Raw genomic sequence first — 15,915 nt, 5'->3', positions numbered from 1 at the left:
CTGACAGGAAATGCATGGTGTAAATTCAGTATAGCCTAGTAAAGTCACTTTTGCCGTTCAACAGAGCAAGATACATAGAAAAACTGAGCCGTATTGTCTGTACAGTATCTGTGACTTTACAAACGACCCAACGGAATGGCCAGAGGTGTCATTTCCCGGCATTTGATATTCGCAAATCTAGGGACCATCTTTAAAGTTACATATGACATTGATATACACTTTTCTAACTTCAATAGCATTTGAGGAAAATTACTTACAGTAACACAACCAACTGTGAAGTGTTCGTGTAGTTCTCAGTTATAATGCACACCTTCAGATTTAGATATTTATTAAAATAAACTGTAAATTCATATCTACACTGTAAAAAACGTCCTGTAGAAATTACAGTAACTAACTGGCAGCAGTTCGGTGTAAAAAAAAAGAGATTGGGAAAATAAAAAATATGAAGTTACACAGTTGTCATTGTTTTTTTCCCATTGTTATTTAATGGAACTGCTAATTTGACAATTTGTGCATATAGTTTTATAGTAACTGAAAAGTGAAGCAAACCAATTACAGTAAACTTTACAGTATAGCAGTATATTTTCTATTGTTTTAAAATGCATTACTCAAGAAAGAACCAAAAAATGAATACAATAATAAAATATTTTACAGTTAAACAATATTACACTGTAAATACATTTACAGCAAGTTAAATGACACGGTAAAATAAAATACAGTACACTCTAAAAACCGCTGGGTCAAAACAGCCCAATTCCTGGGTTTGTCCCTATTTTACCCAGCACTGGGTTGTATTTAACCCAGCATTTTTTAGAGTGTATTTTTGCTACAAAAAAAATTACAGTAAGTTATGAGCGAACTGCTGCCAGTTAGTTACTGTAATTTCTACAGGAAGTTTTTTTACAGTGTAGATATGAATTTACCGTTTATTTTAATAAAGATCAAAAATCTAAAAGGTGTGCATTATAGTTGACACCTACATGAACACTTAACCGTTGGTTTTATGACTGTGAGTCATTCTCCTCAAATGCAATTGAGCTTTAAATTATGGCATATTTTGTGCTTGAGCCCATATTCGTAAAGAAAAAATTGCAATATTTACATATGATTTGCCAGTTTCTTTTAATAAATCTAAAAAATCTAAAAGGTGTGCATTTATTATAACTGAGACCTACATGAACACGTTACAGTTGGTTGTGTTACTGTAAGTCATTCTCCTCAAATGCAATTGAGCTATAAATTATGGCATATTTTGTGCTTGAGCCCATATTCGTAAAGAAAAAATTGCAATATTTACATATGATTTGACAGTTTCTTTTAATAAATCTAAAAAATCTAAAAGGTGTGCATTTATTATAACTGAGACCTACATGAACACGTTACAGTTGGTTGTGTTACTGTAAGTCATTCTCCTCAAATGCTATTGAGCTTTAAATTATGATATATATTTTGTGTTTGAGCCCATTCAGTAGTGAAATAAACAGAATATTTATATATGATTTGACAGTTTATTTTAATAAATATCTAAATCTAAAAGATGTGCATTATAACTGAGAACTACATGAACACTTCACAGTTGGTTGTGTTACTGAAAGTAATTTTCCTCAAATGCTATTGAAGTTAGAAAAGTGTATACCAATGTCGTATGTAACTTTAGAGACGTCCCTAGATTTGTGATTAAAAGAAATCAGTTAGGATGAGTTTAGCATTTCCTTAAACATTTTCCATTTGGCCACCAATTTATTTTATTTATTTGACTACTTTCATCACACGTTTAATTATTTATATAAGTATTTAAACAAGAATACGTGTATTTATACACACATTTATTTATTTATTTGAAAAGGAAAAAATAAATAAAACATAAGCCTATATCAGTTATACAGTGCTATCGTGGCTGCTTTGTGTCACATGACATGCATGACGCCCCTGACACTACAATACAAAATTATTTGTCAGATAAATGAAACATGAGGAAACATTCATTTGAGTTTAAATTGTTATAGCTTACTTCTAGAGATTGTGATTATGTGATACATGACATTGTGAAAAATGACTGAATGAATAATACTGCAAATAGGTTCAAATGAGTTTTAAAAGTGTGCCCCCTAAAAGCACAAGTGGCCCCTGTCGGGCCCCCTAATTTCTGTGGTCTAGAAGCGCCACTGAATATATCATTATAATACCACTGGATCCACCCCCTAATAATAGTATCACTAATCATGATTTACAATAAATTAACATACAGTGTTCATTTAAACACTTCTTTTGAGATTTGCAACATTTAATTTAAAAATAAATTCTTCACACCAAAACATGAATTGTATTGAAATTCTCATCACTGATTTTGTTTGCACTCAATTTTGTGCATTCAAACAATATATTACATAGACAGTTAGGCGAACAGATATATCAAAACTGACAAAAATAAATGAATTAACTTTTTTTTTAATGGGGGGGGGGGGATGCCGCCAATTACACTCTTCTCTCACCTTTTTAAGTGGGAGGACTTATTTACAATAAATTAACATACAGTGTTCATTTAAACACTTCTTTTGAGATTTGCAACATTTAATTTAAAAATAAATTCTTCACACCAAAACATGAATTGTATTGAAATTCTCATCACTGATTTTGTTTGCACTCAATTTTGTGCATTCAAACAATATATTACATAGACAGTTAGGCGAACAGATATATCAAAACTGACAAAAATAAATGAATTAACTTTTTTTTTAATGGGGGGGGGGACTCCCTCAATTTGCCTGTCACATCACCAGCTGGAGTGTCCTGGACATCCAACATAGGGCACTCTTCCCTGGGTCCTTGCAAAGTCTTGTATGTGTTATTACTGCAGTTCTGAGTGCTCTATTGTTTTTTGTTCCATGGTCTTGACCCCTGTCTGTTTTCTGGATTACCCTGTTTGCCTGAGTTTCCTGCCTGGTGTTTTGTGTTGGACTGTTTACCCTGTGTTTATGACCTCTTGCCTGTTTATTGGACTACGGCTTTGGATTACCCCTTAAAGGGGTCATATGATGCAATTTCAAGTTTTCCTTTTTCTTTGGAGTGTTACAAGCTGTTCGTGAATAGATAAGATCCCTAAAGTTGCAAAGACTAAAGTCTCAAACCCAAAGAGATATTCTTTATAAAAGTTAAGACGGGTCCACACCCTCCTAAAACACCACATTTAAACACGCCCCCACATGTCTACCTCACTGTGTGGGAAGATTTGCATAATGCCGCCCAAATGTTCACGCAAAGAAAGAAGGCGTAACTTTATTGTTGCTGCCACTGCCGCCGCCATGTTGGGAAGAAGCTGTGTGTTTCGTGGCGAAAGCAAAAATACTTAGTTTGGCCTTCCAAAAGAGGACACGACTAGAAATCATTGAAATCAAGTTGTATTTACAACACTGTTCCAGAACAGTTCAACCCAAATGTTCATATGTGTGCAGCGCATTTTGATCATGGGAGTGTAGACTACAATGCCGGCTGTTCTGACTCACAGTCTGTAAGTACATTTTCATATTTAAAGAATTTGATGATGATTCACTGATGATTCAAACGTGAGCTTTGGGCAGTGTAGAGTAGCGCTTGTTGTTTGTCGTTTCTCCGATCACAAATGCAGACATGGTTTTATGTTTACAGCGTGATGCAACGCAACGTGTGAAAAGACAGTATAAGTCATTATAATCCGTAATTATGTCCCCACTGGATGCAACGAATGCCACGTTTATAATGGATTTTAATGTTTTTGTCTCGTCGCTCTGGGACATGGCATCACGGTATGTAAGGGGCGTAACATTTCCGTCACACGCTTGAGGTATTTGGCCAATCACAACGCACTAGATAGCTGGCCAATCAGAGCACACCTCGCTTTTCAGACCGATGAGCTTTGTAAAAATCAACACGTTTCAGGAAGGGCATAGAGGAGAAACAATAATGTACAGTATGTGGAAAATAATGTTTTTTTTTAAATTATATTTATGTTTTTTTTATTTCATTACACCAAATACACAAAATAATGTTCTTTTTAGCAACATCATATGACCCCTTTAATAAATACTGCTTTTGGATCCTCAACCTGAAGTCTCTGAGCCGTTTGTAACAATGCCTCCTCAGATTTGATGGCAAGCTTTGGAAACAAAAATGTCCCTGATGAAAGTTATAACTGAAGCTGAAACGCATGTGCTTGATGCGTGAAAACAAAGATCATTGGTTCTCACATGTCAAGCAGACGTTTGAGCTTCCATATTGAATGTGCATAAGATAAAATAAAAATGCAAAAATGTAACAAGTGCATTTAAATTTTTGAAATAAATCTGTAAGGAGTAAAAAGTACTGTTTTTTTCTTCAGAAATGTAATCAAGTAAAAGTGCCAGTGAGTTTAAATTGTACTTGAATAAAGTACAAATACTCCAAAATAAAACTTAGGCCTAAGTATAGTAATCAAGAAAAATCACTCAAGTATTTTACACCCCAGACAGTGGGCTACCTTTTTAAGTTTACTTAGTAATAAGCAAATATTGATTTGATATTTGATATTTTTTTTGCAATATAAAATTGAGCACCATCGTGAGTGTGCTTATATATATATATATATATATATATATATATATATATATATGTAAGTATATAAGTGTTGACTACTGTTTACGATTAATTAATATTTATAAGATTAATATTTTCTATATGGCATTAAATATTATTAAAACGTGTCTTGTTTTCATGATAGCTGTTTCAATGCTGACAAAGATAAATACTAACACTGGAGAACACGTGAGATTGAGGTCTCTGCCGAGCAAAAGTGGGCGTTTCTAACGTGGGTGCTTTCAAACTGACGGGTGCTTCTAAATGATGCAATGAAAATGATCCTCCTTACCTAACCCCACCCCTAAGCCTACCGTGACTATGACGGGAGCCAATCAGGTAGCATGATCGAAACGTCCCGATCTGGTAACGCCCATTACTGTCCTGCAGAGACATTAGGCCAATATGAAGCACATAGGCGGCGTTATCTGTCAACTGATGAAGGCGGGGCGAAGAAACCCGGGAAGCTTTTGAAACGTGAAATACCCGCGCTCTGCGTGTTGCTGCTGCATTTTGTTGTTGAATATATGCGTGTGACTACGACTCTGTGAGTATATATTTTAATACACTGATTATTATATTCTTAAAAGAACTGAAATGAACGCATCGAGAATAATAATATATACAAGTTACAAGGTCTAATTACAAGGTTTAATTAATACAAAATAATTGAGTCTTAAAATGTTACAACATTTTGTAAGTGCAATCACTGAATCAATATTCATTTATACCATTGGTAATTGCTGGAATGCAATCTCTATTAAATATTTTGTTTCGAAATTCATGACAATTCTTCAACAGAATGTGCAAAAAGTAAAGTGGCCTGGAGGGTCTTGTTTGGACAAATGCTTTCAGACTTTGAGTAGTGGCTGATTCAGGTGTTTAGGATACCATGTTTTCAGTATGTTTCTTAAAGACAAGTAAGAGATATGATGATTATTCACGTGTAGGTTACGCATTCAATTATGCTATTTTCACACGAATGCATATATTATGTATAAAACCGGTTTCATTCAGTTCAAACGTCTGAAGCAACTTCCTTATCGCTATTCTCATTATAGCTAATAGTAATACTTTTAATAACGTATTTGGATTCGCCATATAGAAATGTTATTGTAAGCTATTCTTTTATCAACTATCCATAACTATCCATATTCTCTTATCAAACATCCATAAGGTATTTTAAGTTAGTGATTGCAATACTGTCGGTTATTATTAAACATTACATTTAAATACTGTGATAGTTCATTGCTGAGGCCGATGAGACGGGTTTATTCGCGTACACACCTCACAGCATGGGTGGGATATGACAAAATGCGGAAAAGACATTTGCCGCGTTTATTTCTCGTCTGTTTCAAATGGGGGGCCTCAGCCACAGGATGACGTTAAAATTGTATTTATATATCAATGTTTTTATCGAAGGATATACCGAGTAATACTATTGGATCTTCTAGAATCACTAAACAAATCATGGTTAATTAATTAAATGTAATTTATCTACGCTACAGTGTTAATATGTATGTCATAAGTATGAAGCGTTTTCAAAATGTCGGGGGTGGGGCTTCGAATCAAAAACGTTGAGAACCACTCAACTTAAATATGACAGCTAGGATTCACAGGTTTTGTTTTACGGTTTTACTTTACCGACTACTCCTGCGGATGTCATTATGCACAGTATTACAAAACCTGTGGTATAAGGCTGTGTATCGAGGTCACAAAACTTGGTTCATTTTCTAACAGCAAAAAAAAAAAAAAATGTTCTTTTTTTCCAGAACATTTTAAAATGAGGATTTGTAAGGGAACATCGGATAAGAGGTGAGTGCAGTTCTAATGCCAGAGGATTTACTGGAGATAACAGTAAATCAGTTGTGATCATGGAAAATAATTGAAAAATACATTTTTTTGTGCTTGTGATATTTCATTCATTTCGTTTATGACCATTTATAACATAATTACCTCTCTCTAAATTTGACAGTGGCCTTGTGGCTGTTATCTTTTTCTTGTTGGGAATGGGAACTCTGCTTCCATGGAACTTCTTCATAACTGCAATGCATGTAAGACAGACAGACCTGTGCTGATTGAAGGTTATCTCTAAATCTCATGTGCTCATACTCCATTCCCTTCTGTTTGCAGTATTTCACTGACCGATTGAAAAATGGTACAAATTCTACACAGCCTGACACTTACATGTTTGGTAACATGAGTGTGCTGTTAGCCCAGCTTCCCTTGTTGCTATTCACACTTCTCAACTCCTTTTTATACCAGCAGTGAGTATCTGGTTCAAGCAACATTTGTTTACTTCTGCAAGTCATATAGTGTTGTATAGGTATGTGAAGTTCATAAAATAGCTCACCCAAAATGAAAATGTACTCACCCTGAGGCCATCCAAGAAGTAGACGAGTATTTCTTCATTAAAGAAATGTAGCATTTTACTTGCTCACCTATGGATACTCTGCAGTGAACAGATGCCATCAGAGTTCAAACAGCTGATGAAAAGCAATAATCTTGTCACAGATTGCTAATAAAAAGTACCAACATTTATTTAGGCTAAGTACATTTTCAGCAAAAATTCATTTTTGAGTGAACTATTTAACCTTTAATACTATAATGTTATGATACGTTTTTTGTTTGTTTGTTTGTTTTTAATCTTTTGCTTATGTAGCATTGCAGAGAAGATGCGGATTGCTGGCAGCATGGTCTTCATATTACTTCTCTTCATTCTCACGGCCATTTTAGTGAAAGTTAAGATGGACCAGGACCACTTCTTTTCCATTACAATGGCGACAATCTGGTTTATTAACAGTATGTTTCTTATAATATTGAAGTTTATTATATGTGAATTACATCAATAGTATGTTCACATTATTTTAAAAAGAGTATTACCATAAAACCACTTTCCACTTATTCTCAAACACATTTGAGTGTGCGAATCATCTGAGAAATCGAACACCCCTCATCTTTCTTGCAATTTTGCTCAGTGTTTGGGGCTGTGCTGCAAGGTGGTCTGTTCGGTCTGGTCGGTAAGCTGCCCCCGAGATTCAGCTCGCTGTTCATGAGTGGACAGGCAGTGGCAGGAATCTTCTCTGGTATCGCCATGCTGTTATCCAATATCTGTAAGTACCTGGAATATTCCACTCAAGTTGGACAACAAAAAAAATGTCTAATTACTTGGTGTACTGTTTAGCTTTTTTAGTGACCTTTTATGTTTGCATTCACGCTGTACATAAAAGGTCTCAGCCTTTTGCGGTTTAAATTAATTGCAACCATACCTTTTTTTACCTAAATAAATGTTGCTACTTTTTATTAGCAATCTGAGAGAAACCGTTTATTCTGACAGCTGTGTTTTTATGCAATGTTTAGTTGAAACAGACTCAGAGAGTGCTGCCCTGGGATATTTCATAACCCCCTGTGCTGCCACTCTACTTACTTTATGCTGTTACCTCATACTTCCACATCTGGTAGGTGCCACAGGCCATCAGATTTCTTTTTACTTGTCATTTAACTGTGTCGACACAGATAAAAAGCATTTATTTAAAAAATATATATATATTTTTTTTTAATTGCTATAATACATGAAAATAGTATATTATTTGCACAACCGTATTCAAATTTTTTCTGATTTTGTACAAAATGAAATTCCTTATTATATTACAGAGATTTGCTCAACTTCATTTGGAAAATGTGTCCACTAAATCTACAATGAAAGAGCCATCAGCAAATAGTTCTGGTATGTCACATCTTAAATTTTTCCATTGTTTGGACAAATTACACAAAGTCAAGCAAAGCCACTAACTGTTGGTTCTTCTAAATCATGAATTTTGATGTTCTTTTTTTTTTGCTACAGAGATTGTTAAAGTGAAATTGAACAATTTTAACAACGGATTTGACGACGTTAGTGAAAGTGAAGCATGTAAAAAGCTGAATGAGCTCAAACAGGATCCCACTGAGGAGAAGTCAACTGTGCCACAGGTCTTCAAAAAGGTACAGCGAACGTATTTTCTATTTATATACGCACCATTAGGAAACATTCACTGGATGTATTTTAAAAGAATTAGTGGGTGCATAGGTTGATTTTTATTTATATTTTTTTTTAAATAGATATGGGTGATGGCTTTATGTGTGACATGTGTGTTTGCCGTCACACTGTCCGTTTTTCCAGCAATTACTATAAATACAAAACCTTCTGGCTTATTTGACGGGAAAGGTGAGTCTGTGCAAGATGTCTAGCTCATGCATTATGCTGGTCAAAGCACTGTGATTTACATAACTTTTCATCTTATAGATAACATCTTCGTACCTTTGTGTTCATTCATTGTCATAGCTTGATTTTTATTTATATATTTTTTTAAATAGATATGGGTGATGGCTTTATGTGTGACATGTGTGTTTGCCGTCACACTGTCCGTTTTTCCAGCAATTACTATAAATACAAAACCTTCTGGCTTATTTGACGGGAAAGGTGAGTCTGTACAAGATGTCTAGCTCATGCATTATGCTTGTCAAAGCACTGTGATTTACATAACTTTTCATCTTATAGATAACATCTTCGTACCTTTGTGTTCATTCATTGTCTTCAATGTGATGGACTGGATTGGCAGAAGTCTCACTTCTCGTCTTCAGTGGGTGAGTTTTCGTAGGAGCCTGTAACAACACAATGCAATGCCTAGCTATGGAAATTATTGTTGATCTAATGTACATCTTTGTTCTTTTCCAAAACGCCCAGCCTTCGATGAAGAGTCATTTATTCCCTCTTTTTGTGGTATTACGGGTAGTTTTCATTCCTGCCCTCATGCTCTGCAACATTCAGCCTCGCTTCTATCTCCCAGTCTTTTTCAATCATGACATGGCTTATATCAGCATCATGTCTTTGTTTGCCATGACGAATGGATATTTTGCTTGCCTCTCCATGAGCTATGCTCCACAGTAAGTTCTTTTAAAGACAACACAAAAGATATTATCAAGGTTATTTACTGTCAAAATCAGCTGGGGTCTTTCAGGACAAACCCATTGTCCCCCATAATATATCTCAGAACACCCACAAACTGTTTATTCTTTATTTAGGCTGGTGAGGCCTAAAGATGCAGAGACAGCAGGGGCTCTGATGACCTTCTTCCTGGCTTTGGGACTCTCTCTGGGTGCCGCTTTCTCTTTTGGCCTTAAAAGAATTCTTTAGGGAAGATCCCACAAGCTGATACTTCAATTATCCCCCCAACATGAACATGGTTCGAATGACTACTGTTTGAGGCATGGGTATACTTTTTTCCCATGTTTTCCTGGCTTCATCTCGTGCACAGTTGAGCCTGCAAGCCTTTCAAAGTATACTCCATTGACCACGAGCATTTACGTATACTGTACATTCGATGCATGCACACTAGTGGCACTTACATTTAAGCATTCAGTCACACATGCACTGTTGTCCATGTGAACAAAAAATGGACTGCACACAGATTGTGTGCACAGACATCAGCAGACGATACAGATGAAATTTAGATATGTAGATGTAAACTTTTCTCTTAACGTTGTTTATTTATGTCTATTTTAACACTTGCATTTCCATGGGTGTTTTTATTTTTTAAAGGGAAGTCTTTTAACATGTTTAATGATTTTTTCCCCCCTTTTATTTGCAATCAGTTTTTTACATCAGTTATTTTTATTTACATTTTTTTATTCATTTTATATATAGGTGCATCTATTTATCTTTCACATTTTGTATGCCTTTTTATTTGTCTGTTTTATTTGTTGTTGTTTTTTTACCCAATTTTTTATAAAATTCTAAAATATAGCAAATGCTTCACCTTCAACCTGCGGGTAATTGCAGAAGCCCTAGTCCGAACCAGAATAGATTTGCTGATGCCTTGTGAAATTTTGTGGGTTTAACATGAATTGTCCTAGTTTTTACAAACATTACTGTTAGATTATATGTGTAATGGCAAATTATTGACTAGCTTTAACACTCTAGACCAGGGGTCGAGAACCTGTTTTGACCAAAGAGCCAATTTTTTTTTTTTTTGGTTAAAGGTGCTAAAAAGAACATTATTTTGTGTATTTGGTGTAATGAAATGTGTTTATGCGGTTTAAGGTTCAAAAAACACATTATTTTCCACATACTGTACATTATCGTTTCTCCTCTATGCCCCGCCTTTCTGAAACGCGTCGATTTTTACCAAGCTCATCGGTCTGGAAAGCGAGGTGTGCTCTGATTGGCCAGCTGTTTAGTGCGTTGTGATTGGCCGAATACCTCAAGCGTGTGACAGAAATGTTACGCCCTTACCATATTGTGATGATGCCCTGTCAGGCCGGAGCGATGATTCAAAAACATGAAAACCCATTATAAACGAGCATTATAACGGCATTATAAAAGTGGGGACATAATTATGGATTATAATGACTTGTACTCTCTTTTTACGCGTTGCGTTGCATCGCGCCACTTAAACATAAAACCATGTCTGCATTTGTGATCGGAGAAATGACAAACAACAAGCCCTACTCTACACTGCCCAAAAAACTCACTTTAAATATATAAAATATAAAAACTCTTTAAATATAAAAGACGTACTTAGTCTTTGAGTCAGAACAGCCGGCATTGTAGTCTACTCTTCCAGGAAACAGTCCTCCATAAAATGTGCTGCACACATCTGAATATTTGGGTTGAAGTGTTCTGGAACAGTGTTGTAAATACAACTTAACCACTGATTTCTAGTCGTGTCCATTTTTGGAAGACCAAACAAAGTAGTTTCGCTTTCACAACGAAACAGCGTCACACACCGCGGCCTAGAGTGAGCAGAGGTCGGGGGATAAAGTGAGGAACGGCGGGAGGGTTAGAGTGAGCAGAGGTGCGGGCTTGAGAACAGCGCGGCCGGCGGATTCGACGAAGGAGCGGCAACCACATGTGACGACCCCGGGCTGGACTCCGCTTCGTCCACGGTGAAGGTCAATCCGGCAATCCACAGCGCAAAGTTGTAGTATTTCCTCAGCGACCAGCACGGATCAGCTCCAGGCATGACGAAGCGGATATCGTCCTCTTTTGGAAGACCAAACAAAGTAGTTTCGCTTTTACAATGAAGCACACAGCGTCTTTACGACACAAACTACAGCGAGAATAAAAGTTACGCTATTTTTCTTTGCATGAACATTTGGGTGGCTTTATGCAAATCTTCCCACATAGTGAGGTAGACATGTGGGGGCGTGTTAGAACGAGCCATTTTAGGTTGACTCTTAACTTTTATAAAGAATATCTTTGGATTTGAGACTTTAGTCTTTGCAACTTTACAGATCTTCTTTATGCACCAAGAGCTTGTAACACTCCAAAGAGAAAGGAAAAATTTAAATCGCATTATATGACCCCTTTAATTGCATTTTCCCAACAGAGCCTATATATACTATATATATATATATATATATAGCCTAAAATGCATGTTTTTTTCAATAACGTTTTAATAGTAACTTTATTAGGACCATGGAAACTAAAATACACAAATATGCAACTAACCGTCAAAAACTGCAGGGCTTGTACTGTGAAGTTCATTGAAAGGGAGATTAATTCTCTTCAGAGTTCTCTCTGTGTGTGTGTGAGAGAGAGATTGAGTGAGTGAAGAATAATGCACGGTGCTTATGTCGACCGTATTTATGTGAATGCACACCAGTGCAGGCATTTTGACACTCCCGTGTTTTGACCGTTTTAGGCGCGAAACCTACTGCTTGTCCATGTTCCACTCAGACCTTGCGCGCAGAAAACATCTAGTCAGAAGCGGATTGAGTTCTGTTTCGCGGCTTTGAGTTTTTAATGCTCTGTGGTTTTAATATCAAGCATGTCCCGCTCTTTACTGTCATTCATTCACGTTCCTTTATTAATAACACTAACAGTCCCACCCGCTGAAAGCTGCGCGGAAAAAGCGAAAGTGTCCTGCAAAATGTTTCATACTGGCTCTTGGCACAGGAAAACACCATCTTATATAAAACAAATAGGCCTATGTTTCAGTCCTGACACTTTTTTTCCCCCATAGCCTACTTTTACACTTTTTCTGCTGTTCAAAAAAATCTTTCTTTTCGCTATTACCACAAGCAAGCTATAGCTGCTTGAATCTGAGTTTAGCTCTACATTACCACACGTCAGTGTTTTGACTCGTGACTCGCGAACAGCACTGCGCACTTTGGCCGGCCAATTTTATTTTTATTTTAAACCTTTTATCAGCTTATGTAGGCTTTACAACAAAGGAATTGCTGATCTCTAGCAATGTCTAATTTTTGTAATAGCTCGGGTGAGAGATGTGGCGAGCCACATGATTTTTGTCAAAGAGCCAGGCGTGGCTTGCCAGCCATAGGTCCCCGACCCCTGCTCTAGACAGATGAAATACACTCTGAGCACTTAATAGTGATGTTTTCATTAAGTTCAGGTATATATGATTTGATTGAACAAAATACACAAAATATTACATTCTTCGGGGTAATTATTTTTTGTCTTTAGAAATGTAATCCATTTGTATGAGAGCAGATGTCTCTTATTAACAGTGCCATTGTGAAGAATGATGTGTGCGGTTTTGTACTCTTCAATCCCTACTGTCTTGTGAGACAACTTTTCACAACATAAGGGATGGACCACTAACAAGATCAGACAGCAACTGATGGGTGTCACGGGATATCAACTGGTGCAGAGGACTAAATTACTGCATCAAAGCCGTCCTTGCATCTGACATTGTTCTAATAGTTAGAAAATTAAGGGTTTCATGAATTTAGTGGAAGGGTGTAGGGGATGTTGTGGGTGGTGTACATGTCAGGAAGGGCTCTACAAGTCGCTCTCTCAATACAGGGCACTGGAGAAGGAGATCATGGAATGGAAATTCCCAATAATCCTATTCTTCAGCTGTGCAGCATATACCAGACACGACTCCCAAGTTGCTCTTTGCAGGAATAAAAGTTTATTCACGGCCGGGAGCCCACTGGTCACAACGAACAAGAGAGACTCCTGAACAGAAAGACACATGTACATTTAAACCTTACAGTTGAGTAAAAATCAATATCACTCAAGTTTTCTTCACTGTGATTTGTTCTGGTGATTGGTTGGTAATGATCTAAGCTAGTCATATGACTAGATTCTGCTGTTAAACTGCTGTTTTTTGGGTAACTCTAAATTCTTGAATCACATGAGGCATTCAAAAGGATACATATTCTTGATCTGAGCATTCTTTGTCTGCACATTCTGTTTTTGTGACATTGTAAATACCTTTTGACTCCTTCTCAGCCCATTATACAAAATATTTGCATCACAGAGATATAATCAAGGGTGCCTGGGGGAGTGTCACCACCAATGTACTTGGTCATGCGGCTGATACAGTATTCAGCTTGTTCTGGGGTCAGCTCCCTCCTCAGCTCTTCCACTGTAATGTACGCCTGCAGAACATAGTAGAAAGAAATGAGTGCTTAGACAACAAAAGGCGCGTTTAGCAAATTGTCCAAAAAACATACATACAGTATCTCACAGAAGTGAGTACACCCCTCACATTTTTGTAATTATTTTATTACCGTACATCTTTTCATGTGACAACACTGAAGAAATGACACTTTGCTACAATGTAAAGTATTGAGTGTACAGCTTGTATAACGGTGTACATTTGCTGTCCCCTCAAAATAACTCAATACACAGCCATTAATGTCTAACCCAATGGCCACAAAAGTGAGTACACCCCTAAGTGAAAAAGTCCATATTGGGCCCAATTAGCCATTTTCTCTCCCCGGTGTCATGTGACTCATTAGTGTTACAACACTGTAAAAAAAATTCCATAAAATTTATGGTAAAAAAACGGCAGCTGTGGTTTTTGTGCCGGAATTTTACTGTAAAAACTACGGTAGCAACGTTTTATGTTTTATGGTTTTAACTTAAATTTACAGTAAAATACCATAATTTCATTAACTGATATAATGTTAATATACCAACCTATTGAAGTAGCTCCACCCATCCAGTTGTAGAAGGGTGCTGCCCGCTTGGCAAACTCCAGGTACAACTGGTCAATTGTCTCCCAAAGCTTCTCCACACGCTATGGCAAAGAAAGACAAAGATTACAGCAAGCCCACATCCTTTATCTACTGTAAATTGCATATTTTATCCATACTCTTTATTGGCTAAATGTGCAAAAGAGTCTTTATGTTTCTCGAAGTTGAATCTACTTTAGTTTAACCGCACTCTCAATTCAAGTGTTGATTTAGACGATTGAGGAGGACAGCTGTACCATAACAACCAAGATTTTATCATATACATGTACCTCCAGTGATTCTCTCCTTTTCTGGGTCAGGGTTCCCAGGATGTCCCACTGGTCATTGATGGTAGTCGTATCATAATAGTCCTGTTCACTAAAGAGCAGCACATTTATAATCATTATAATTACCTACTGTAAACTCTTCACATTGCAAGTGAGCTGAGGTGTATTCAAGTTTATTTCAATTCAAGTTTATTTGTATAGCGCTTTTCACGATACAAATACAATAGTTAGTGGTAACTTATCAGTGGTGACTGTCAGTTAATGTACATATGGCAGAAATGTACAAAAAATCAATTAAAGACGTAATCAAACAGACGATGAACACTATTAACAGCAATTATTATATGATGCAATCAAACTTATAGCAAAATGTGGTAGTTCTGTATGTTGTTTCAGGGTTGGCATCATCTCTTCTCAGGTGTTCTGGATCCAGACTGAAGCTTGTGTAAATCCTAGTTAGGCAAAAACAGAGAAACAAATGGAGACATAATTAGTGTAGCTGCTGTTCCATTTGTTGAGATATATAGTTGAGTATTATCGGCATAACAGTGGAAACTAATCCCGTATTTTCTAATAATATTACCAAGGGGCAACATGTATATCGAAAATAGCAGAGGACCTAAATCCGTGTATCTTTCGATCATTCGTTTTTTGAATTAATATTGAAAGTAGAAAAATTTGAAAATGGCTCCTTTTCCGTTTTTTTAGTTTTTCTCCAAAAAGCGAGAAACGAGAATTCAGCTTAAATTTTAGTTTTTCGTACACTAAGAAAGAAAGGAAAGAATAATAAATTGGCTTGGGTATATATAGGCCTATGTTGCAAGAACTGTCATTTTGACTGACAACCAGAGAACAACAGATATTAAATAACCTACTGTTAGAGTTATATAATGTAATCTTGTGTTTTATTAAAATTGATTATAATTGATATGTCAAAAGGATATGCGCATCGTGAGCTGCAACGCAAGATTTTCACAAAATATAATAACTTGCCATTTCGGGTTTTTTCTCACCAAATCCTCAGTATACCTTCAGAATGCTTGGAATATACGCCACGAGATGCATAGGATTATTT

The 15,915-nt window shown here is 36.4% G+C and overlaps 2 protein-coding genes across 3 annotated transcripts in view; one reads left to right on the top strand and one right to left on the bottom strand.

Annotated features, from left to right (window-relative positions):
* LOC107568309 (complement factor B-like) overlaps nucleotides 1-15,915 on the bottom strand; it is a 42,520-nt gene that overhangs the window by 7,912 nt on the left and 18,693 nt on the right. The gene's annotated exons all lie outside the window — the stretch shown is intronic.
* On the top strand, nucleotides 5,098-10,211 carry slc29a2 (solute carrier family 29 member 2). The gene is made up of 13 exons (XM_016254263.1): nucleotides 5,098-5,134; nucleotides 6,360-6,402; nucleotides 6,563-6,641; nucleotides 6,721-6,854; nucleotides 7,250-7,389; nucleotides 7,566-7,700; nucleotides 7,948-8,045; nucleotides 8,242-8,314; nucleotides 8,432-8,568; nucleotides 8,686-8,791; nucleotides 9,125-9,210; nucleotides 9,311-9,510; nucleotides 9,649-10,211. Exons 2-13 carry the CDS (start codon nucleotides 6,371-6,373, stop codon nucleotides 9,758-9,760), a joined length of 1,332 nt encoding a protein of 443 aa, XP_016109749.1. The 5' UTR covers nucleotides 5,098-5,134; nucleotides 6,360-6,370; the 3' UTR covers nucleotides 9,761-10,211.

Source organism: Sinocyclocheilus grahami, unplaced genomic scaffold, assembly GCF_001515645.1.
Source record: "Sinocyclocheilus grahami isolate Dianchi unplaced genomic scaffold, SAMN03320097.WGS_v1.1 scaffold1233.1, whole genome shotgun sequence".
NCBI classification, from domain to species: domain Eukaryota; kingdom Metazoa; phylum Chordata; class Actinopteri; order Cypriniformes; family Cyprinidae; genus Sinocyclocheilus; species Sinocyclocheilus grahami.
The sequence above is the reverse complement of the archived record's forward strand: the minus strand, read 5'-3'. Positions and strand labels throughout refer to the sequence as shown.